General features: G+C 46.8%; 4 protein-coding genes across 5 annotated transcripts; 1 reads left to right on the plus strand and 3 right to left on the minus strand.

Annotated features, from left to right (window-relative positions):
• Positions 1 to 328: 328 nt before the first annotated feature.
• c1qtnf9 (C1q and TNF related 9) lies at positions 329 to 2,106 on the minus strand. Its single transcript, XM_060044569.1, has 3 exons — positions 1,707 to 2,106; positions 1,495 to 1,557; positions 329 to 1,332 (listed from the first exon to the last, which is right to left on the minus strand). Exons 1-3 carry the CDS (start codon positions 1,912 to 1,914, stop codon positions 563 to 565), a joined length of 1,041 nt encoding a protein of 346 aa, XP_059900552.1. The 5' UTR covers positions 1,915 to 2,106; the 3' UTR covers positions 329 to 562.
• An 873-nt stretch (positions 2,107 to 2,979) lies between these two features.
• tagln3b (transgelin 3b) lies at positions 2,980 to 7,244 on the minus strand. The gene is made up of 5 exons (XM_060044415.1): positions 6,861 to 7,244; positions 6,019 to 6,249; positions 5,432 to 5,606; positions 4,644 to 4,746; positions 2,980 to 4,410 (listed from the first exon to the last, which is right to left on the minus strand). The coding sequence occupies exons 2-5, from the start codon at positions 6,196 to 6,198 to the stop codon at positions 4,269 to 4,271; spliced, it is 600 nt and encodes a 199-aa protein (XP_059900398.1). The 5' UTR covers positions 6,199 to 6,249; positions 6,861 to 7,244; the 3' UTR covers positions 2,980 to 4,268.
• Positions 7,245 to 8,677: 1,433 nt separating this feature from the next.
• abhd10b (abhydrolase domain containing 10, depalmitoylase b) lies at positions 8,678 to 12,691 on the minus strand. Its single transcript, XM_060044414.1, has 5 exons — positions 12,533 to 12,691; positions 11,960 to 12,173; positions 10,874 to 10,985; positions 10,188 to 10,325; positions 8,678 to 9,423 (listed from the first exon to the last, which is right to left on the minus strand). The coding sequence occupies exons 1-5, from the start codon at positions 12,624 to 12,626 to the stop codon at positions 9,082 to 9,084; spliced, it is 900 nt and encodes a 299-aa protein (XP_059900397.1). The 5' UTR covers positions 12,627 to 12,691; the 3' UTR covers positions 8,678 to 9,081.
• Positions 12,692 to 13,324: 633 nt separating this feature from the next.
• ythdf3 (YTH N6-methyladenosine RNA binding protein F3) lies at positions 13,325 to 21,739 on the plus strand. Of its 2 annotated transcripts, none has more exons than XM_060044411.1 (5): positions 13,325 to 13,998; positions 14,399 to 14,423; positions 14,699 to 14,778; positions 15,160 to 17,069; positions 21,072 to 21,739. In XM_060044411.1, the coding sequence occupies exons 1-5, from the start codon at positions 13,975 to 13,977 to the stop codon at positions 21,142 to 21,144; spliced, it is 2,112 nt and encodes a 703-aa protein (XP_059900394.1). In that variant the 5' UTR covers positions 13,325 to 13,974; the 3' UTR covers positions 21,145 to 21,739. The 2 variants fall into 2 exon arrangements, with proteins under 2 accessions (XP_059900394.1, XP_059900396.1); XM_060044413.1 differs by having other exon boundaries at positions 13,334 to 13,998; positions 15,160 to 17,058.
• Positions 21,740 to 24,575: the final 2,836 nt, after the last annotated feature.

Below are 24,575 nucleotides of genomic sequence, written 5' to 3' on the forward strand. Positions count from 1 at the left end.
ACAGGCCCCCCTGCCCGCAAAACACGCCCACGGTAGATGTGAATTCCATTGAAGAAATGTTTCACACAGAACTGCTTGATAGGACTTTCCTTCATGGTGCATGTTTGAAGCTTATCTGGTATGCGTGGTTCTCGGCAGAACAATCGAAAACAAACAAGACTCGATCATCCAGTTATGACACTGTTTAAGGCTATGCTCTCTCTGTCTGTCTATTTGTGTTCACATGCCTGCTATTTTACCAATGTCTGACGAGCCCTAAATACCCGGGTAAATAGTTCTGGGACAGGTTTAGTAAATAGAGTGCAGACAACATTAAGAGACAGCAGTCTTTTTGTTTGAAGAGTGTATTAGCAATAGTTTTTACACATCTATTTATTTCACCTTTACATTATGTCAGATTCCAACAGCAAAAGTAACTAGGCCCAGCAGGTAGGCCTATCTCATAATACACATTGAAAGTCATTGACATCCAGACAACTAGGCTCGATTTAATTTAATCAGAACATCACTAACCTCTATAACAGTCCATTTAGTAGGCCTACATTATATTTAGGGGCCACATTTAAGCCCCGAAGATCAAGAAACCGGAGAAAGTTGTGTCATCATCTTCATCAGCGAAGAGGCCATTGTACAACTCCCCTCCCACCACTTGGAGCCACACTTTGTCGCCCACCGCCAGGTTGAGAACAGCGCCCCCTGCTGCTTGGTCCTCGCCGCTCTGGTAGACGTCATGGGTGTGGATGAATTTCACCCCATTTTTCACCAGAGCCACCTTGACGTTTCGGGCAAACACGGTAATGTGATAGCTAAAGTAGTATGCCCCAGCCACAGCGCATGTGAACCGGCCAGTCTCTGGGTCGTAGTGATTCTGTAGGTTGTATATTATCTTGTTGAACCGGATGGGCGCGTCAGGCGGCGGCTGCTTGGTTTGCTCTGTGAGACCCACAGTGAAGGCGCTCTTGGGGATAATGACTGTGTCCCCCTTTTGGCCCTTCTCGCCCACATCCCCCCGCCCACCTCTCTCCCCCCGGTAGCCAATGTTGCCTTTGTGACCTGGAACACCCAGGTCTCCTTTGGGACCTGGTCTCCCTGGTGGTCCTAGGGCCCCCTGGATACCCCTGTCTCCTCGAGGGCCCACTTCCCCCTGAGACCCCTCTGGCCCCAGGGGCCCTATATCCCCTTTGGGTCCTCTAGGTCCTGGTGGGCCAAATTCTCCTTTGATCCCCTTCAGGCCTAGGGGTCCTAGGACGCCTTGGGGCCCCATCTTCCCAGGGGCCCCCCTTTCTCCATGTTCACCCTTCTTTCCTTTCAGACCCGATGGTCCTGCTCCACCTGTGGATGATACATACAAGATATGTGCTTTATCCTTCTGTTCCTCTCATGATTCCGACTTTTTACAAGGTCAGGCAATAGATGTTAATTGATACACTAGCTCATTAAGCAGAACAGATGAAGTAAGTATTGTCTATAAGGACGTTTTGATGCAATACAGACCACTCTCTCCTTTCTCTCCATTGTTGCCATCTTTACCACCTTGTCCAGTGACACCAATCTCACCTTGAAATAAACAAAAACTTGGTTCAGGCTTTTCAAACAGCGATTATATTAAATGTATTACAATCAGGGAAAAAAGGTAAGCTACACAGTGTCATTTGAGAATAATGTCCCGTGTTTCTCTTTGGAGCGAGGTGTTTCTCCAGACGTACCTCTGTCGCCCTTGTCACCTCTGAGTCCGTCTCGACCGTCCCTGCCCGGCATTCCGTTGTGGCCGGGGTCCCCCGGTATCCCTGGGTACCCACATCCTTTAGTGAGGGGGTTTTCCTGCGCAACGCACCGGGCCGCCAGCAGGAGGAGAAAAAGGGTGACACACAGCCTGCCCGGCAAAACCCTTCGGGATGCACTCATCACACTCATTTCCAAAGCCCTGCAAGACTAAAAGAAGGGAAACAGTGAAACACTACACAGCCTATGGGGTCCCGGCCTCACCAGACATGGACACCAGTGGTCAGGACAGGCACACTGTTGTGGTGAACACAAAAGACCACCAACTCAATGACTCAATCAAACGCTAACCGGACGAGAACTTTGGACATGCTGCGGTGCTTCAGCGTAAGCTCTAATTCCATTGGTCTACCTTGTGTCTTTTTTGGTTACTGATTATGCCTTCCCCTCTTTGAATGGTCCATTTAACCCGGAAGGTTCTATAATCCGGGGAGGTAATAATCAGCCATGGCTCAAACCATCAAGAGGGGTAGCAAAGATGCTCTTGTGATGTTTCTATACCACGCTCTTAAGCCTGGATAAAATGTTTAGTTTTATGCACATTAACGTACATTGTCTGTCAGTTTGATTCTACATGGCTGGATAGATTTTTATAATAGAGCAATAAAAATAGTATAAAGGTGATGGATGTGTATGCTTTGGAATGGCGCTGGCTGTGTGGTCTAATGCTTTACTTGTGCTTTAATGAATTTGAAGCACTACTCATTCAGCGGCATCTGATTGGTTAATTAAAACTAGGAACAATGGGTCATGGGCCAACCTTTCCCATGGGATTTATAAAAGAACATCAACAGACCTTAAAACTTGACCCCATGAAGTGCATAGTGGCTGTAAAGTTTGACCTTTTTAGTTGGAGTTGTAAACCTTCCTCCAAGCCATTGCTTCTTGGGTGCAGATTACAGAAACAGTGGGTCAAACGGAGAAAAACTCTTTCAGACTTGGAGCCATTGAAAATCTAAATCATGACTATTGAATTGAGGAGGAATTATGGGAGGTTCTTTGAAATAGATCTGAGAGAGAGTTAACAAACAATGATCAGAAATGATGGGTATTATTGCTCTCTTTCTTATTGAGGAGTCGATTTCGGTGAGCGAGAAGAACATTTATTATTGCAAGCATAATGGAGGGTTCTTAACAAGGGAAAATCCTTAGTTCCTTTGGGCAAAGCCTATGGTGTACTTCACAAAGAGACACACGTTTACACGTTTCTCATCATTTATTTCAGTAATTTGTCATATTGTCATACGCAAGCATCCAATTATCAAGACATTTCAAAATCACCACTTTACATGACAAAACATTGCATCCAGACAGGCTTTATATAAACGTATATATAAACATCAGTGACCTACAGTTAGCTGCTACAGCACACACACCTGTACCTGCCGGCGCCCAACGTGGACAGAGATGTCATCTAAATAAACTAAAATACATTTACATCATACATTTACAACTGAGTCCAACCCTGGTTTCTCCTAGGGTCTCTTGACAGTGAGGGGGAAACATCAGACAGTCTGCGTGTTCCGCCATCCAGGCACAGCGTGATGTGAGTGGCCCGCTGAAGACCTTGCCATAAGTCCTCAGGCGAGAGAGCAGAGCCTTGGCAGCTCATGGGGACTTATATTACAGATAGATCAACTCAACATTTAAACGGACCATGGTGAACAAAAGATGATGCACATAAATATATATTTATAAATATTTGTACACGTGAATACCAAAAATAAGCCAAGACAAGCTATGATACTAGCTTTACAGTGGGTACATAACTGCTTTAATAAGTAAAAAAAAGAAATTTTCAATAAGCTTATTTGGGCAGAGGGAATCTAATCATGGCCTCTTTCGGCAGGACTATAAATTAAAACTGAATGACTCCCTTGCCCACATTCAAACAATCATTCAATTATTCAGGAGTTCTGACAGAGAACAGCGGTAAGGCGAACAAGCCCCGACCATGATGACCTTAGGGACCAGCTTCAGGACTCAGCACCAAGGCTATAGTTTAGGGAACAATGAGGACTTAAGGGACCAGCTTCAGGACTCGTCACTATGGCTATAGGTTAGGGGACACAGCTTCAGGACTCATCACTATGGCTATAGGTTAGGGGACACAGCTTCAGGACTCATCACTATGGCTATAGGTTAGGGCACACAGCTTCAGGACTCGTCACTATAGGCTATAGGTTAGGGCACACAGCTTCAGGACTCGTCACTATGGCTATAGGTTAGGGCACACAGCTTCAGGACTCGTCACTATGGCTATAGGTTAGGGGACACAGCTTCAGGACTCATCACTATAGCTATAGGTTAGGGGACACTGTTGACTACAGCTGCAGCATTAGCAAGACGGAGGGACTTTGTGAAGTGGCTAAGCGAGGTACAGTGGTTATATGCAGAGGTATCTGACTCCTTTGAGGGTTTCCAGAGGAGGTGTGTGTGTGTGTGTGCGTGTGCGTGTGCGTGTGTGTGTGTGTGTGTGTGAGGCGCTACATGATCTGGCGGTGCATGCCGTAGCCCGTCATTCCGGACTGGGACGCCCCGCGGTTGCTGCCCATCTGCAGTCCGATCAGACTCTGACCCTGTCGGAGCTGCTCCTCGGTGAACTCCCGCCGGTAACCCTGGGCCTTCCTGGGCACACCAGAGTGAGGGTCAGAGGGGTCAGGGGTCATGAGGACGACAGAGCTCTGATCAACTCTGTCTGATTCAAACACCAGTTTGCTTTATGCACCTTCTGGCATTGATTATACTTGACATGCATCTAAACAACTTCCTTCCCATTGTTTAAAAGGCTGGCTGAATCAGCACAGCAGTTATTATACAATCATGGAGACACTGTTTAACTCTCTTTCTTCTTGACGTACCTGTGGAACCAGTCGCGGTCCCCTCTGTAGTGACCATCGTCCTTAGTGACCGCCACACTGCCTAGTGCCATGAGGGTCCTCTGCACCGCTGCCAGGTCCTTACCTATACACACACACACACACACACACACACACACACACACACACACACACACACACACACACACACACACACACACACACACACACACACACACACAAAGGCCCAGGCACACACACACACACACACACACACACACACACACACACACACACACACACACACACACACACACACACACACACACACACACAAAAAGGTACACACACACACCCACGCATGCCCACACGCACGCACACATACACACACACACACACACACACACACACACACACACACACACACACACACACACACACACACACACACACACACACACACACACACAAAGGCCCAGGCACACACACACACACACACACACACACACACACACACACACACACACACACACACACACACACACAAAAAGGTACACACACACACCCACGCATGCCCACACGCACGCACACATACACACACACACACACACACACACACACACACACACACACACACACACACACACACACACACACACACACACACACACACACACACACACACACACACACACACACAGACACAGACAGTTGATCAAAGTTGCGCACTCCAACCTTTTTTCTGAAAACTGAGGATATTATACAATATAGCATTTAATAAACAAGGTCTTCAATACTAGAAGCAATTCTACTAGAAACCCTTGCCTTACCTTCCCAGAGATCCACAGTCTGAAAGATGTCGGTAGTGATGACCCCATAGGCCTCCGTGGCTTGTAGAAAATTTGAAATCTTCTCCATCTGTTTAAAGGCCATCTGTGTTTCTAGAATCTTCTTAATGGGCTCTTTTCCCCTGGGGTAGAGGCTGTTTATCAGCCTGCAGAGGATCTGTCACCGGACGGAGATAAGGACGTGTCTGTTAGCAGAATGAAGACAGCTGACGCTTAAGGTATCCAAACCATCATCGATTGTTTCAGGGCAGAGTTCTGCACACAACACCAAAATGAATAGGGTGAGGACCAGGAGGGCGCTGTGCGTTGAGCACTTCACCAACGGCCAAACGCAATCTATTTAGGGTTCAAAATGAATTATGAATATACCTAGATAACTACAATGTGCCATTCTTTCTAACAAAAAAAACCTGTATTTGACTATCTAAAAGACGGTTCGGACTGTGACAGAGATCCAAACGACACATGGTGGGTTGAAATCCTTGCTTTTGGAAACACGATGACGTTATGCCCCGACGATTGGCCTGCAGTAATAATTTAGCAGTCTATTTTCAGAAGCAGGCACTCACTGTTCCGTCCATCAGCCAGGCCTGGAAGTTGTGTTTCCCCGCCTGCGGCCTCTCCAGGTTGCCCCCACACTGGGCCACTATCCAGTCGACCAGGCGCTGCTCCAGGTCGGGGTCGTACTTCTGGTCAATCTTCTCCTGGACCTCCCTGCTCAGTCCATAGGTGGGTCCTCTGTTCGCCATGGCAACTGCTCTCTCTCACTCCTTATCCGTAATCTAGGGTTCTTGAGACACCTGGCAGGAGAAAAACAGAGGTAATATTGTAACAAACATAGAAATAATAATTATTAACTTTTTAATCCAATTTAAATTATCATGGAGAGGATTTTGAGCTGATTAATAATACATATATCTGCATATGATTGCTTCAATTTAAAATTTAGTGTTGAAGGAAATGAAATGATGATAAAATTTACTTTTTTGCGTGAATAAAGTGATATATTGTCTCAGTCTCGCCTCTCAGCATCTGTCCCTTTAAGCTATGGTACAGACACGTCCCGGAGGATTGTGTTCTGGCCGAGATGGGTGTGGTTCTCGGCCGCTGTCCCGCAGAGGACAATCACTTTAATTACTATAGCAACGCTCGAGTCGGCTAGGCTTCCTGCGTACGCGTAGGATTGCATACAACATTCAAGGTACATTTGGTAGAAACCTAATCTTCGATAACTAAAAGCACAACTCTATATGGTTTGATCACATTTTCATACATAAACTAAGCATTTTAAGAAATTCTGCGTGGATTTTTGCTAGCATGGAAGGCTTAAAACTGAAATGACGAATGAAAAAGTAATAGCAATGGGTGAATCGGGCGGCGGTCATGTCATTGGTCGTACGCATGTACTTACTGGGCTAATTAGATGCAGCGTCCTCCCGTCCTGTGGTCCTGTGGTAATCCCGCTGACTTGCACAGGGTAGAGGATGCTGAGCTGATGAAGCATCCATGCAGCGCAGGGGAGGGGGGGTGCGTGCGTGTGTCGGGCAAAGCAAGCTCTCCTCGCAGTGCGCGTCCGGGAGTGGCGCGCCACCCGTTTTTATACGGAATATATAGAGGGGGCTGGAGCCTGGAGGGATATATAGAGGGAGCTGGAGGGATAAATAGAGGGGGCTGGAGGGGAGCTAGGCATCGGCCGGGCCATATCGTTAGCGCAGAATGCAAAAATTTAAACACACACGGCCAGACACCAACATTTACGCGTGCGCACACACACACACACACACACACACACACACACACACACACACACACACACACACACACACACACACACACACACACACACACACACAGTAGAGAACTGCACCCTACACCGTATGATTGCCGCCCCCCCCTTGTGACGCAAATTTGATTTAGTCGTCCCTTCTTTAACTTGTTTAGCGGATAAAACATCCACAAAAATAACATCAAATCCACAAACACGTGTCATTTGTTATTAATTATCGACACGAGGAATGCGAGGGGTTGGATGTACTGTACAGAGAGCCCTATTGTGTTTCACTGACTTTCAATCCTAATGAAACCCATAGCTCTTTCTCTTTGGCTGAATTAGTGGTTTGGGCAGGCTGAATGTTCCAGGACCGATTCTGTAACGTGGACAGCATGTAGGCCTCCATGAGCCCCAAACACTCGCTGGGGAGAGCGCTCTGTAGGCCTACTCAGTTGGCTTCTCTGAACAAACGCAAACAGTGACCACTTACCGCTCATGATGAGCCAATTCCCTTCGGACAAAGAGCAAATACAAAAAAATCCCCATGTATACACTATTGTCACTCAGCCTATATCTTTATATTTCATACTCTATTGATTCTGCACGATCCCGTTCCACATTTTATACTCGATTGATGTAGCCTACACGTTAATGAACCTTCCGTTTCTCCGTTTTCGATCCAGGGGTTGATGCCCGTACTTTGATACACCAGCCAAAGGCCACAGCTGCAGTAACCACGCATGACTGAGTTTAAAGCCTCGTTGTGCTTCATTGATCTCAGACCCCCCCCCCCTCAGTAAGTGGGACGTCACATGTTAATCAACAGCCTGCATCGGGCTCGAACCAGGGGCCTAAGGACATGAGCGGTGGTCTTCAACAGAAAGATCTGTAGAGACCATCGATGCAAGACGCTGTCTTAGATCTTTCACTAATACATATTATTCTATAACCGTTTTCCCTGTCACTAATGTCCATTAGCATAGAATTGGACCAACCTGCAAGCTAAAGTTGTCTTTGCTTACATATGCATCTGCCCCCCTTCCGTTCAGACATACTTCCAGCAGACATGGCCCGGGTCGGTCCAATCGGAACTGTTTCTCATTCGTGAGGGTTTGATACCATGACTGCACAGAGGGGGGCGCCCGATGGAAGCAACAACGAAGATGGCTGACGCTAATGTGACCCACGTTTCATTGCTCGGATTGTTTTCAGCTGATCCACGTTCTTCCAGAGGTTGGTCTGCGATTCTGCGCCTGCTGATAACGTCCCTCGGGTATCAATAATTAATTGAGAGGTTCCAGACTGATACACAGTTGGCCTGGCTATGTCAGGCTCAATGTATACAACACACTGATGGGTCAACTGGTTGACATTCTCTAAGTGAGGCTCTCATATTAGGCCTGTATGTAGTTTCACCAGTTGCTATGGAGACTATGGTTTGAAGAAGAGAAGCTGAATGTTGTGGATAGTCTTTATTGGCCACAACGTTTCAGGATATTAAAAAGGCACAGGACAAACTAAGGCTGTCTAATGGAGAAAGACAAACAAGAGGAAGAAAACAGAAAAATCAGTGGCAAGCCGAGCAGAGCATCACAGCGGCCCTCCACTAGAAACTGAGAGGAGGCCCTGAACGGGAACAAGTGCTATGCAAACATGACCTGGAAAGAATGAGCCGGATGGGTCACCCGTCTTCACTGTAGTGTATGCACTGTCCGAATGGCATGTTTTGGGGTTGACCCCCCCCCCCCAGGTGAATGATGCGGGAACAAGGGTCCACACTTTGGCTCGAAGGGAAACAGGGTTATTTTGGGGTTTCCTGTATGACTACCATGCTCTCATATTCTTCCTGTCCCCTCAGCCCTCAGACCATTGTGGTCAGCTTGTCTATGAGGTCGTCGATGGTGTACACGATCAGCTTGATGTCGTCCTTCTCGGCCATGCGGTGCTGCGCGTGGCGCCGCAGGATCACGTCCACGTCGCCGCTGAGCACACGCTCCGCCACCTGCATGGAGACGTGCCAGGGCACGTCCTCGTCCTTCAGGCCGTGCAGCAGGCGGATGGGGCAGGTGACCGGGATGGGGCTCTGCAGCACGCGGTGGTTCTCCGCCTCGCGCAGGAACTCCATGTTGAAGCGGTACTCGCCGTCCTCCGAGTGCCGGGTGGGCACCGTCCACACGCCTTTCTCCTCAAACTCCTTGCGCGTCTGGGAGGGAGGGGGGGGGCGGGGGACAAAACCACATCATCACTTCACAGCGCCTCTAATCTATTACCCAATGTTTTTCCTCCTCAATATTTACTATACTCACTGAGGTAAGACACATGGTGAGCATTGTTTTTAATCTATCATCATTCTCCTCATTCTGTGTTAAGCCTTGTATCTAACACTAGAGATGGGTTATGCAAACTTTTGACTTTGGGTGTACCACTAATTTGTCATCAAGACCTTTCATATGCAAACTTTTAAAAGATAAGTACACATGCAGTGGCTGAGAAAAGAGTTCCAACGCCCCCTTTGTAAACGATAAGGAAGCCAGTGCCAGTCCGCTCAAATCAATAGTCAGCAACTCCCGTTAAGGCTCCAAGCATGTTCTTTCTAGCTATCACGAATCAGCACTAAACATAAGTGGATAACATCACAATAGAGAAGACAATAGAGACATGAGTGCACAGCGGCACTAATTAAAATAAACCATCATGCTAAATTTACTGAAAAAATGATAATATAAATTCTTATCTCTATATATTATTTTTTCTAATCATTAAATTTTTCCCTAATCACAAATCTATTCCTACGTACGGCCTGCAGTACCTTGGTCCTGCTGGTTTTTATAACACTGCTGTAGATGATAAACAACCATAAAACAGAGACCAATATCAATAATTGAGAGAGTGATAAATGGATAGACAGCTAGTCATTGTTAATGCATTAAATAGTTTGTATTGACTGCTGAGATGACAGCTTCCCACCTCCAGCGGAAGAGTGTTGAAGGCTGTGACCAGGTGGTCCGCCGCAGTAGAGATGCCCACGAGAGCTGCGGTCTTCTCTGGCCGGGCGATGGCTGCCAGCAACATCAGCCAGCCGCCTATACTGGAACCCACCATGATCTACGCCGCACAAAGAACAACCGTACATACAACTCTGAGAAAATAGACCAACACTCCCAAACGCATGCTAAAGCTCAAGCCAAATGATTGATGGGTCAAAATGAGTGCTGAAATTAATCAATAAATAAATACATAACACGTATGGGGTGGAAAGTTAAAGTTCTCAATATCGAAAGGAACGCAAGACTAAATGATGGCCTTGTCATGTTAACAACCTTTGTCTGTGATGATTTGGGTTAGGTCATATCAATTATAAATAGCTGCACTTCATTGACAGGGAGTCTAACCTGCAGAAAAATAGCAAGGTCTATACATAGAGGCAGAAAAGTATGTAGTAAGTATGTAATGGCAAAGGTAGCGCTTTGGAAAAACTCCTGAAGCAGGTGTGTTGGGAAGAACACCACTGCCATCTACAGACAGTCCTGTGTACCCGCAGCCCCGTTAGAATAGGCCCCCCATCACTACTGACACTGCTTTTCTCCTAAATAGTAGCATATACCTTTTGCTCACTATTGTCAGACAGACATTTGCCAGGCGGACATGTTTACCTGCGGTCCCTCCACCAGCTCGTCCAGGACGTACAGGACGTCTTTCTTCCAGGTGCCGATGGTCCCCTCGGTGAACACCCCCTCTGAGGCGCCGTGGCCCGTGTAGTCGAACCTGGAGCAGGAGGAGGACGCAGACCAACACTGTTCAGACTGAAGACGCCTACCGTGGGGTGTGGTCATGGTCGAGAATAAGACATCCAGCCGAATCACGGGAACGGCAATCTCTCTCCATCCGAGGGGCTGATATATCAATGACTGAACGTTACACAGCAGTGGAGCGGGTCATTTAGTGACGAGGGCGTAGAGATACAGCTCACTGCGCTGCTGCATACCTGTCTGCAACGTTTGAATTGCTTTGTATAGTTGTTGTGGACATAGTGTGCACAATCCAGACATTACGCAAGCTCTCTAGGGAGAATCCAACGTTTTTAAATAGCTCCCTGTTGCGATAATGAGATAAGGTCCACCACTGTGTTGACAAAGACTAGTACAGTGATGGGTTTATTTGGACTTCACTTAAGTGGCTCTGTTCTGAGTATTTGATTGATCATTATATATCCACGTCGCTGAAATAAGTCATCAGTAAATAAACAAAATAATTGAAACAACATTGCTTGTTGTTCTTAGTGAGGCCAAGAAATGGCTTTGTGGAGGTCCTACGCTCTGACTTCCTGTCCCCTCTCAGAAGCTGATGGAGGATTACAAACCCTTTATGGAGCAACGGAATTCTATCTGTGGATCACAGGAATAAACTAATTTATTCATGTATTATTACTTTTTAAACTTGCAGTGGATATCTGAAATTAGGTAGGTCAGTTTTATATATAGAACGACATACAATCACTGAATTGGTTTCTGTAACGTATCAGCCAGCATTGTGCTGTTGTTGCTAAATTAACTGTAATGTTGCAGACCCTGGCTCGTCATAACTTGTCTTTAATGTCAAGGTTTTGATTGAATCTTAAGACATAAAGTGTGCTAATTCATCAGGTATTCTATTATATATATTATTATTATTATATTTATTATTATTATATCTCTATAGATATCAGATGATATCAGGTCAAAGTGTTATGTTGGCATTACCTGAGATAGGCATGTCCCAAAGACCTGCAGAACTCCTCCAGGGCCTCAGCCTTCTGTCCGTTCATGTTTGACCCATACCCGGGCAGGAACACCACCCCTGGGCTCTTCCCCTTCACCCGTCTGTAGGCCAGCTTGGGAAGGTCGGGCCGGGTGGCGAACTGAACCGTAGACTTGTGTCTTACACCCGAGGTACATTGTACATGCCTGGGTCCTCCTAGATCGAGATTGGATATAAAAGCATACGAAGTTACATGAATATCGTGGTTTGCTTGCTAAAGACACAAAGGAATACCATTATAACAGCATGTCGATGGTCCAAATAACTTCCAGAATGTAGCCGAGATCATCTCGAAGAAATGTATATCATGTTGGGCAGTCCCTCTCCTCCTAACTAGACTAATTAAAGCAGGAACTAACCACATTCCGCATTTACATGCTGCTCCAGATAGGTTATGAGACCAGGCCTGTGTGTCTGTGAGCGTGTGCCACACCCCCCTTGTGTGCGTTTTAAAGCCATAAACACATAAAACTTCGCCGAAACAAACACGGCGTACATAGTGGTGGTCCACTAACCTTCGAAACCTGTGGACAATACAGAAGAGACCCCGACATTGCTGATGATTTGCGAAAGTCCTCTGCGGCAGGACCTCAGCGCCACGGCTGCCATACTGCTTTCCCTCACGCGAACATGGAAACATCGCGAGAACTTAAATGATTCTGGTGACTCAGGTCTGAGAGTGCATGCATGATCGCTAAACGTACCACTGCAGAGAGAGACCAGTCTATGTTGTGCTTTCATCATAATCCAGTCTTATGCTTTGCACTGATCATAGTCCAGTCTATGTTGTGCACTCATCATATTCCAGTCTATGTTGTGCAGAGTCCTGTCTATGTTTGCACAACATAGACTGGACTATCAGGTGCACAACATAGACTCGACTATGAAGAGAGCATAGACTGGACTCTGCACAACATAGACTGGACTATCAGGTGCACGAGTCCAGTCTATGTTCTGCTCTCTTCATAGTCCATTCTATGTTGTCCAGAGTCCAGTCTATGTTGTGCAGAGTGCAGTCTATGTTGTGCTCTCACCATAGTATATGTGGTGCAGAGTCTACGTTGTGCACTCGTCAACAATCTGACATGTGTTTAAATCCTTCAACATTGAAAAATAAGCTTAGCTAACCACATGAACAGTTACATTACATCGAGTGCATTGTATATTGACGACATGAATACTTTTAGTAGGAAAATACTATACAAAAAAGTAGAATTATAATTTCTGCGCTGGTTGGATTCTTATTGTGTATGGAGATGAACAGACATCACGAGAATCTCCGGTTTCCAAACTCATCACATGATGATATATTTCATCATAACTGCAGGACGATGCGGGCCGTGAGGCGAGCAGGCATTTCAGAACAACAACGAAGCATAAACTCTAGTAAAAAAATACGTGGTAATAAATACCCTAGAATTTAATGCAATTATGCACCTACCAACTATAACACCATGTCGATTGTCCAAATAACTTCCAAAATGTTAGGAATGCATTTTGCATTCAATTATATGCATTAAATATTATATGCAATACATCTTATGCATTAAATATGCTTAATCGTGTGGCGGTGAGTGCGATGCTCTGTGTGTAACATGACTCAGAGCGTCACCGGCGGAAGGTCACGGAGCAGAGAGCCCGACGGAAGCGGGACTCAAAGCCTCTCCGCCATTGTGGAACATGGTACAGGAGATCTCAGTAAAGCACTACTCGGTTTTACGTTAGCGATAGACCACGTAGCTTCTCCCGACGCGTTTGGACCCGCTGAGAACACACAGTCTGCCATCGGAGTACGGTAAAGCCCCTCGCTGCTGCCAGCTCCGACGACGGGCGGAGAACCGGAGAACGAGCCGCCACCGAGCCGCCAGAGAGCCGAGCCGCGCTAGGGAAGCACCGGAGCGCCCAGCAGGATACACCGGGGACAGGCGGAGCAGCGATCGGGTTTGGTTCCTGGAGGATGTCCGCTACAACAGTCGACCCGGTTTGTGTCTTTTCCATTTGAATGCTGTTCCGAATGTGATGTGTGACAAACGCAACTTTGTCAACACTTTGATGGGCTAACCTGGTTGAGCCTGCTTCCACCAGGCATGCCGGATCACAGGTCTTTGATATGTGATAGCTGTTAGCTGAGTGTAGGCCGACCTGCAGACCGCCGACCAGCCCCGGCTGTAGTCGGTCCCCGGGTCCTCCACTGCGGAACATGGACTGGATGTCAGGTCGACGTCTCGTCCTAATGTAGAGCCAGGTGTAGATGTGATGTTTAGAACACGGTGGAGCACTAACACCCCGGGAGGTGGGCCACAACGTTAAGGATAGCATCGTGGGTTATAATTCATATTTTTGTATTCTAATATCCCTTTTACTGTTCTGGCCAATTTCAGAGACCGAAGGGACAAGGAAATAAAGGTATCGTGCTTTAGAAATTTCTTTTTCTTTTTTTAAAGAATAATCGTTACTCTCTACTTTTTCCAAGTATACAACTCAAATTTTCCATTAGTCATTAAGTCCAGATAATGTTTAGCCACACTTATATAACCAATGTAAGATTTACAATAGCACTGTTGTTTACTAATGCCTTTTAAGTTAACTGTGACCAGATGCATGGGGGGTGATCTTGATAATACTGTCCTATATTGTAGTAATGGCTATCTGATGACCTAAATGCCTGTGTTTACTTCTAGTGCAAAACGGATCAATGCATCAAAAGGATGGTGTGAACGATGATGACTTTGAGCCATACCTAAGTGGTCAGACAAATCAGGTAATAAATACCAGGAAAGACCCCTAGGGTTTTACAGAGAGATGCAAGCCTTTAACTTGTTGCCTGTGTGGTGTTCGGCGCTCTGCTAATGACTATTTTTACCCTCGTTTTTTTCTATTCTCGTCATGTGGGTGGCTGACAACCATGGAATTGTTCCCACAGAAAATCAAAGTGTTCCAAGCCAAGAATTATGTGCCTATGTTCCATTTCCAAGTAGCTTGAGATAAACTTGTATTGTTCTCATAAACATGGCTAGATCAACCAGCCTTTGACGGGCATTCAGCCATGTATAGTGGCAACTGGTTAAATACATTGGAGTTTTAATCTGTAACCAAAGTCCCCATCGAGACGATTAACTCAACAGGTTTCTTTCCCCCACAGAGCAACAATTACCCTCCAATGTCCGACCCTTACATGCCCGGCTACTATGCTCCCTCCATCGGCTTCCCCTACTCCCTGGGAGAGGCCGCTTGGTCCACCGCCGGGGACGCGCCCATGCCCTACCTCACCACCTACGGCCAGATGAGCAACGGTGAACCCCACTACATCCCCGACGGCGTGTTCGGCCAGCCGGGCGCCCTGGGCAACACCCCCCCCTTCCTGGGCCAGCACGGCTTCAATTTCTTCCCGGGTAGCGCAGACTTCTCCACCTGGGGCACCAGCGTGTCGCAGGGCCAGTCCACGCAGCAGAGCTCGGTGTACAGCAACAGCTACGGCTATGCCCCCAGCTCCCTGGGCCGGGCCATCGCCGACGGCCAGGCGGGCTTCAGCAGCGACACGCAGCTGAGCAAGGTCCCCGTGCTGAACAGCATGGAGCAGGGCATGGCGGGGCTGAAGCTGGGCGCCGACATGGGGGCGGCCGTCACCAAGACCGTGGGCTCCCCGCTCGCCGCCGCCGCTGGCATGAGCAGCATGGCTGCCAACGCCGTCCCCCAGTCCGTCAGCTCCTCCGCGCCCAAGCCCGCCTCCTGGGCTGCCATCGCCAGGAAGCCGGCCAAGCCCCAGCCCAAGGTCAAACCCAAAGCCAACATGGGGATGGGCTGTGGTGCGGCCATCCCCCCTCCCCCCATCAAGCACAACATGAACATTGGCACCTGGGACGATAAGGGCCCCCTGGGTAAGGCCCCGATGGCCCAGGCCATGATGCCCCCCCAGACCATGGTGCAGCAGCCCCTCATGGCCCAGCACCAGCCGCTGCTGCAGAGCCCTCTGCCTCCACAGCACCCTCATCAGCACCAACATCAGCACCAGCACCAACACCAACACCAGGCTTACCACCTCCAGTCTCTACAGTCCCCCCAGCACCCCCAGGCTCTGCCCCCCGGTCCCCCCCACTCCCACCCCCATCCCCACGCCCATCCCCACTCCCACCCCCACGCCCACCTCTCCTCCCAGGCCGGCCCGCCCCAGGCCCTCCATCAGCACCACCCACAGCAGCACCACCCTCAACAGCACCACCCACAGCAACACCACCCACAGCAGCAACACCACCACCAACAGCAGCAGCAGCAGCAGCACCACCAACAGCAGCAGCAGCAGCACCACCAACAGCAGCAGCATCATCATCAGCAGCAGCAGCAGCAGCAGGGCCCTCCCCCGAACCGCTGGGTGGCCCCCAGAAACCGGGGCGCCACGTTCAACCAGGGCCCCGGGGCGGAGGGCTTTGCCGGCATGGGCGGCGTGGCTATGAGCGCCCCCCCATGCTCCAGCGGAGAAGTGCACCCGGTGCTGGAGAAGCTGCGCACGCTCAACAACTACAACCCCAAAGACTTTGACTGGAGCCTGAAGAACGGCCGCGTGTTCATCATCAAGAGCTACTCGGAGGACGACATCCACCGCTCCATCAAGTACTCCATCTGGTGCAGCACGGAGCACGGCAACAAGCGCCTGGACGGGGCCTACCGCTCGCTGGGCGGCAAGGGGCCCCTCTACCTGTTGTTCAGCGTAAACGGCAGCGGCCACTTCTGCGGAGTGGCGGAGATGCGCTCAGCCGTGGACTACAACGCCTATGCCGGCGTCTGGTCGCAGGACAAGTGGAAGGGCAAGTTCGAGGTGCGGTGGGCGTTCGTCAAGGACGTTCCCAACAACCAGCTGCGACACATTCGCCTGGAGAACAATGACAACAAGCCGGTGACCAACTCCAGGGACACACAGGAAGTGCCTCTGGAGAAGGCCAAGCAGGTGCTTAAAATTATCGCCACCTTCAAGCATACCACCTCAATCTTTGATGACTTTGCACACTACGAGAGTCGCCAGGAGGAAGAGGAGGCTCTGAGGAGGGTGAGGAACACGTACGCACAAACACACTTGCACAAACACACACGCACACATCTAACAAGTCCTCCCCACACTGTGAAGGTGGTATGCATGTTGAGGATGGCACCGTGACAATGAAAAGCCTCACCCCAGGCCATTATGACTGACCCTAGACAAACTATGCCTGTAATCGGGGGATCTTGTTACACCTGTTCCTAAAGCGGTAACAAGTGCAGCCGGTGGCGCTTGCTGCATGAATGGTGTAGTAGTACAACTGGGAGTAGCTGCTAGCCCATCGGCATATTTGCCACCACATCACTCCTCACTGAAAAAGCACGTCCATAATGTCTTGACGTCGGCCATCTTGTGCTACGGAGGGTTAGACACGGGGATTGCCACAGGTTTTTTTTTTCTGATATAAGCCACATTCCTGACATTCCTGCTCTCAGACAAAAGGCAGAGGTGGGCTCTGCCGGTCTCTCTTGGAGCTGGGCGGACTCGCTCTTCCTCTGGCCGTCTCTCCCTCCCCCCCGGCGGTACTCAGGTCCGGCTCCGACTGCTTTATTAGTCCATTTCAGCGTACGGCCTCTCCTTCCACCCGGAGAACGGCCACACTGAGGCCTTTCATTGGCTGACAGATCAGCTAGGGGTCCTTCCTAATGAGCAGACGGGCCCATCCTGCCGCCCTGCTTAATAATGCCTCGGCCCACACGGGATCACCTAGCCCCGCCGGTAGATATTAAGCATTCATAGAGCCGGCGCAGAGAGCCAGGGAACCATGATGCAATTTAGTGACAATAACACCGTGGGTGCTTTCATTTACCCTGGCGGTTATAAATGTGCAGGACGCTGGGATGCAACACGAGTAGCTACTAAGGCTAACTCCTCAATGCTTTTCAATTTTAAGTGTAGGGGAAGAAATCCCCCAATCTGTCGTTCTTTTCTTCCTCCGCTCTCTCCCCCCTAGCCTGCAGATATGTCTCCAGCGGGCGTGTATTGACTACTCGCTGCTGACCTTGTTAATATGCGCGAGGTTACTTTCTCATAAATATTTCAAGTCAATGTTTTCAGTGCTCTGGAAACAAAGCTGTCAGTGGACAGGCTGTTTTCGTTGCGGCTGGTTTCATACCTGCTCTTGTAGCCTTGACCTCCTACATGCCAGCAGCAGGGCCCTGCCCATCTCAGACCCCCGCCCAGCCCCATCCCACCTGGACTGACAAGGTTAATTGTCCCTGGCTTGTAATGCCTGTCCTTCTGGCACAGGGAGTGCAGTCGTAGCAACACTGGCTGCCTAAGATGTAGCATCTCCGAGTGATGTGTGCAACCAAGACATAGTGCCCTCTGACCCTCGCTCTGGAGATATTTTCTTGCATATATTCTCTCCTTTTATATAAAACATATGTCAGCCTTGTAGTTGGCAAATTAGCAGTTCTGCTCCTAGTCAGTAAGTTAGCATGTCTGCTCATGGTCGGTAAGGTTGCAAAGATCCACTGGTGGCTATCAAGTTAGCATAGGTCCCCCTCCGGGTTGGCATTGATCCACTGGCGGTTAGAATAGTTCACCCAGTAGTTAGCATATATCCGCTAGTGGTGAGAACCACTATCGTAGTAAGCATGTTGGCATGTCTTCTTGTAGTTAGCAAGTTGGCATTTCTGCTCATAGTTAGCAAGTTACCATGTCTGATCGTAGTAAGCAATTTTGCATGTCTGCTCAGGGTTGGTAAGGTGGCATAGATCCACTGGTGGCTATTAAGTTAGCATATGTCCCCTTTCATATATGCGCTAGTGGTGAACATTGGCGTTATTCACCATCTTTGTTCTAAACACAAGATGGGTCTTGTTTGGAACATAGATAGCTGCTAGGTGACCAAGCAAATAATGGAAGGAGAAGATGTTGGTGCCCTACTGGCTATCGCCTCTACAGGTGATGGCTGTCCTCATACTTCAGGCTAATCATTATCAAGAGAGGATCAGATTCTGGACAAAATGGATGGAAGGAATGTAGGAAGTGAATGCAGATTCAAAAATGGAGGAACTTGAACACAAAAATGATTAGTCATTATCATAACCACAATGACATGAACCCCAGTGGTTCTCAAAGAGAGCCCTGTTCCACCTCACAAACTAAGTAGTATACTTAAGAGTGGCTGCTGGTGTCAGTGATCTCAACCCATCAGGATGGTTTCCTTCTCTATATTCCAAACCTTTGTGGACAGAGAATGACACTGTAGCGGTGAGCAGATGTAGCTGCAGCCTATGTTAATCTAGGGCTGAGGAGATGAGGCAAAGGACAAGAAGTCTCTGTGTTCTCCTATAGACGGAGCTGTTGGCCTGTTGGCACACAAGTGTCTTCACACTTTCTCCTGTTTTTCTTTTTCACCATTTCTTTGAGAGCCTTTGAGCAGTATATTTCTAAACAGAGTCTAGTGTAATGAGGGAGTTCTCCTCCAATTGAAGGAGTGGCTACAGCATCTGAGGAAGAGCTCAACAAAGTTAAGACGAAGGTTTCAGAAATGGATAACCTTAAAAAACAATAAATGCAGCTAATAACCTTTGGTAAACATCCAGCCTATAAAAACCTATCTCCTGTGATTAGGGCTGTGCGATATGGGAAAAAATGAATATCCTGATACATTTTCTCCATTTCAGACTATACCATTCTTGGTTAACTTCCAAGGTGGTTTCCATCAGAACATTTTATGTTTTCATGTTAGTGAGTAATCACAATTGAGTTGAAATAAGCCTTTTTTTCTTTTTCAAACAAAGCACAAATGGCAAAAACAATCTTCAAAATTACAAAAAAGGGGCAATATAAAACTGAGCAGCTCAGAACATTGAGAGAGCGAGAGAGAGAGAGAGAGAGCGAGAGAGGCTTATAAACATTAAGGCTGAATCTTCTAAAAATATTTTACACAAATAACTAATTTAAGCAGCATTTTCTTTATATGTAGGCCATTGCAAGGAATTAAACTAAAATAGTAAAAACTCATTTGATTTACACATTACAATGTGTTTGATATTTTTGAGCCCATTGAATTAATTTATTTAGGAATTGTACTGTGCTGACCTCTACCCCCAGCGCCTTGTCGGGGTCGACAGATGACTCCTCTCCCCAGCAAACCACGCAGACACATCCCAGTTAACTCTTTATGGTTGCTTGAAGTTGGTTAAAACAACGATGTTTTCCGAGGCTAACTTATAGCTAGAGAAGTAGCATAAGACGAGGGAGCACCTTGTATTCCGATTGTGTGTGTAACTGTTACGGAGCGTGCAGGTGGTAACCATGACGGCATCCGTTCAGACAAGACGTTACAAGCATTGGCGTGTTTTGCTCCACCTCCTCCTCTCGATATCCAAAAAACTGCCAGATCACTGATCCCTTTATTAGTTATTTTTGGAACCAGCAGTTCGTCTGCTTCCATGTTTCATTTGTCAATTGAATTGGCTTAGGATACACTTTATGCTACACTGAGCCGGCAAGTGAGGCAAGCCGTAAAGAAACTTGAAAATTAGGTCCCTCCCTTCCGCACCTAGATGTCACTTGGGATTGGTTGGTGAGTGTGTGACGCAAGCGTTTTTTTTTACCTCTCACTCACGTTACGGCGTGAGGGAGAGGGAGAAAGCCACCGGAGAATGTTTTAAACACGAAATCCAAGGCAAGTCTCGGCTGCCACTTGAAAAACCCAGATGACTGAAAAATATTCGATACTTACGATTTTATAATTTTATGTATCTCATACAGCTATTTCGGAGATATATCGAGGATATTCTATATATTGCATAGCCTTACCTGTGATTCTATTTGCTGTAACAGTTGAGGGTCCAACAAAATGATAGTTGGTGATTGTTAGCATGGCTAATGCACACAGAGAGGAGTGTAGAAGAACGTGTCGCATGACCAAAAGATGAGGTCGAAGCAGAGGATACAATCCCTGGACATCAACCTTTTTCAACTGCTATTTCATGTTTTATTTGACTGTCACTGGAATGCCATCCACTCATCATCTGTTCGCCTCTCTCTCTCTCTCTCTCTCCTAGGAGCGGAGCCGGAATAAACAGTAACCTTCAAGCTGGACGCTCTCTACTAGAACTGCAACTCATATGGACGTAGGACCTTATATAATTCGCCCAACCGGAACGGAGGGCGGGCTTTCTCTCTTTCTCCCTCTCTCTCTCTCTCTCTCTCTCTCTCTCACACTCTGTCTCTCTGTCTCTGTCTCTCTGTCTCTCTCTCTGTCTCTATATGTGCTTTTTGTTGACCATGTGTCTGAACACCACCGTGAATGGACTCGTATGTTAGAGTTGAGCGGTGCATCGAATAGGTCCGTGTCTCCTCTTCTCCCTCCCCACCCCCACTGTCCCACTAAGAAGAAAACTTCGTAACCCCCCCCCACACACACACGTTAGGTTGTTTGTCTCTAAAGCACTTTTTTTTTGTTTTCAGTTGGGTCATCATTAATAACCTCTCAAATTACCCCCATAATTTCTCTAACTTTGTCTTCTTATCTTCTTTACTTATATTTGTGATTAACTGACTAACCAAGCGTAGTCAGAACATTTCGCTAGTTATTTGTATTATTATTTTTTTCTTCTTCGTTTTATTAATGCCTCAAAAAAAATTAAGTCTGGGATGCTATTGGTGAAGTGAATCTTCTATGGAAGGGATTTAAGATGACCTGTCTAAATAAAGCCTACTTGAATCTGTATTCAGCTGTCTGCTTCTTCCTGCTTCAGAGGCTGCGGTTGATTGACAGGTGGATCGGCCAATCTGTAATACACCCCTCCCCTCAATAACGCTTGACATCCAATGTCCTCTCCCTCTCTGTGTGATCTGTTTCTGTTCCTGTGAACTAACGGTTACGATATGAGCTTGTTAGCACTAGCCGATAAATATCTCTGTTACATTTTGTTTTTCTTTTTCCCGCTCTTGTTATCCTGTCACTAAAGTTAATCCCAGGTCTCGTGGTCTGCTGTTCAACGTACTGTAACTCGGCAAATCAGACACCGCTGTCACTGAACCACACTAGCACTTTTTGGAGATCAACCCCCCCCCCACACAAACGCACGCACAAAATCATCATCTGTTATGGTGTCTAATCGTGAAGTTATTCACTATAGCTAGAGAACCATCAGCCATGTTTAAAAGAAACCAACCACCAACATGTATTCTGTTACTTGGAGGTGGGCATAGGAGGCTGTTAGTCTGGTATCCAACTCAAAAATTACTTATCTTCTGATGTATGCATTCAAACCACCGTAAGAATATCAATTGTTGTAAATACTTAAACATGTGAAAGTTTTGAAATCAACTTGAGCGGTCTGTAGACAGTCCCCCGTCGATGCCTCGGGCTAGCGTGACACTAGAGGATCCAGCCAACTAGCTGTAGCCACAAACCGCTACATGTGGTATTTACTCTTCCTTTAATTACATTAATTGCCCCCTGAAAACAATTAGGCCTCAATATCAAAGACATGTGTGCGCTATAGAGCCTGATGAAGGGCCGTGGCATTTCCTGTTTTCACACAGGTCTGAACAGGACCGGGTGGGTGACTGGAGACAGAATATGGCTTTTGACTGCCAGCTGCTCTAGTTATTTTGTGACATTAATAAATGGATAATGGTATACATTAAAATATGAATATGACTACTAATCTAATTAGTAAATTATTTGAGTGTTTTGAGTGTTTAATTAGCACCAGAGTTTCCGCACGCGTGTTGCACACGCTCAACCTGTAGTTGTAATTATTCCAATAGCAATAATGTGGGATCCCCAGTCGATAATGTAACAAATCTTTGAGCGCATAATATGATAAAAAAATTCTAATAATGTTACAACGTGTAACATTTTGGTTAACTTATTATGTAATGAAGCAAGCATAATAATTTCCTCCTTACGTTATAAAGCAAGCATTATAATTTTCTACCTATAAACCGTTTTCACACATTTTTGCCACATTTGTATATCAGGAGATTCTACCCTGAGGGTGTTTCATACTTAATGCTTTATACTTAATGCGGACATCGATGTCATTTAGTACACATGCAAAATAAATAGATAGGCTACGACTTCAAATTTACTGTGACTTTAGTGTACGCATTCAAATTCTGCAGTTAGGTGCTAAAGACTTTTGCTACAATAATACTTTCATACTGCGCTGCAATAATTGTAGCAAAAGGATTTGTACACCTGTAACACAGATTTGCATACTCGTAGACCCTATTTTGTGTTTACAATGGTATAAAAAAATATTTACGACTAAAAATGTACTGTTACACATTTGTGACTTTAGAGTACACATGCAAAATAAACATGTACGACTTCAAATTTACTGTGACTTTAGTGTACGCATTCAAATTCTGCAGTTACAGGTGCTAAAGGCCTTTGCTACAATAATACCTTCATACTAACTAGTAGTGATGCGCGGGTCCACCCGTGACCCGCGGACACCCGTGGGTTACCCGTGGGTCGGGCGGGTATGGGTTTGATATTTATAAAATATTGTGGTCGCGGGTGGGTTTGGGTCAAAGTCTGAAATCACTAATTCTCAATCAACGACCACCAGGCGGTAGCGTTCCACCTGCTTAATCGAATTGTTTTTCACTATATGGTATCCGTAGTTGTTTACACCGCCACAATCTCTTAGAGATCTCCGATGAAGACATGGCTAACTCCCGCAGCTATGGTTCCATTGCAATATGGAGTCACTGGCGTTTTTTTTTTTTTTTTTCTCGGGTTGGGTCGGGTTTGGGTCATTATCGGCGCATATTTATGCGGGCTGGGCGGGGCGGTTCAGATCTCCTAACGGGTTGGGTTGGGGCGGGTGTTAAAAAAACCGGACCCGCGCATCACTACTAACTAGCTAATCCACATTTGGACCTAGCACTAGAAGACAACCCCTAAACTCCAACCTAGCTAGCCTGGCTCACTCTCGCGCATCTGTGTTCGCGCTCGTGCATGATTGCGCGTCCATGTACTTGGAATGGGTGGAGTGAGAGTCAGCGTTTAAGGAGAGGGGGTCGGACCATTTGAGTTGTGTGTTTTCAAAATCTGCTGGCGTTTCGCAAATCCCATATACCCAACCTTTAAATGTTGCTAAAATTATGCGTCATATATTCTAGGGGTGGGAAAAATAATCGATTCTTCGATGCATCGCGATTCTCTCTAAAATGATTCCGTCTCGATGCAGATCAATTAATAATCGGAATTCTAATAAAAAATAAAATAAAAAATCTTTTTTCTTTTAAATTTGTTTGCCTGCTGCAACATTCTGTTCACCAGAGAGAAATGATTTTAGTAATTTTAAAATTATTTTATTTATCTTCAGTGTGTATTGGCCAATGGGATTTGTCTTGACACGATTGCGATTGCAAACTCACAGCCAGACAAAAGAACTCCTTCTAATTCAAGAGCAGCTTTTTCTTTAATGACATAGAAAAGAAAGATTAGAAAGAAAAGAAAACTGAACCCTATTTTTTTACATACTTCCATATCAACCTGGTCTCACAGGAATCCGTGAAATGACTACGGACGAATAACTCGA

This window comes from Gadus macrocephalus, chromosome 23 (assembly GCF_031168955.1).
Source record: "Gadus macrocephalus chromosome 23, ASM3116895v1".
Taxonomy (NCBI): domain Eukaryota; kingdom Metazoa; phylum Chordata; class Actinopteri; order Gadiformes; family Gadidae; genus Gadus; species Gadus macrocephalus.

What these genes read in the sequence shown, in the direction of transcription:
- c1qtnf9 (XM_060044569.1), bottom strand. Translation starts at nt 1,914, where the DNA reads ATGAGTGTGATGAGTGCATCCCGAAGGGTTTTGCCGGGCAGGCTGTGT. An exon ending in AGGTGACAAGGGCGACAGAG is followed by an intron (nt 1,558 to 1,706) that starts GTACGTCTGGAG and finishes GTTTATTTCAAG; the next exon opens with GTGAGATTGGTGTCACTGGA. An exon ending in TGGAGAGAAAGGAGAGAGTG is followed by an intron (nt 1,333 to 1,494) that starts GTCTGTATTGCA and finishes TATCATCCACAG; the next exon opens with GTGGAGCAGGACCATCGGGT.
- tagln3b (XM_060044415.1), bottom strand. Translation starts at nt 6,198, where the DNA reads ATGGCGAACAGAGGACCCACCTATGGACTGAGCAGGGAGGTCCAGGAG. An exon ending in CCTGGCTGATGGACGGAACA is followed by an intron (nt 5,607 to 6,018) that starts GTGAGTGCCTGC and finishes GTCCGGTGACAG; the next exon opens with ATCCTCTGCAGGCTGATAAA. An exon ending in GACTGTGGATCTCTGGGAAG is followed by an intron (nt 4,747 to 5,431) that starts GTAAGGCAAGGG and finishes GTGTGTGTATAG; the next exon opens with GTAAGGACCTGGCAGCGGTG.
- abhd10b (XM_060044414.1), bottom strand. Translation starts at nt 12,626, where the DNA reads ATGGCAGCCGTGGCGCTGAGGTCCTGCCGCAGAGGACTTTCGCAAATC. An exon ending in TTGGGACATGCCTATCTCAG is followed by an intron (nt 10,986 to 11,959) that starts GTAATGCCAACA and finishes CTCCTGCTCCAG; the next exon opens with GTTCGACTACACGGGCCACG. An exon ending in AGCTGGTGGAGGGACCGCAG is followed by an intron (nt 10,326 to 10,873) that starts GTAAACATGTCC and finishes TGTGCGGCGTAG; the next exon opens with ATCATGGTGGGTTCCAGTAT.
- ythdf3 (XM_060044411.1), top strand. Translation starts at nt 13,975, where the DNA reads ATGTCCGCTACAACAGTCGACCCG. An exon ending in CCGCTACAACAGTCGACCCG is followed by an intron (nt 13,999 to 14,398) that starts GTTTGTGTCTTT and finishes GGCCAATTTCAG; the next exon opens with AGACCGAAGGGACAAGGAAA. An exon ending in GAAGGGACAAGGAAATAAAG is followed by an intron (nt 14,424 to 14,698) that starts GTATCGTGCTTT and finishes GTTTACTTCTAG; the next exon opens with TGCAAAACGGATCAATGCAT.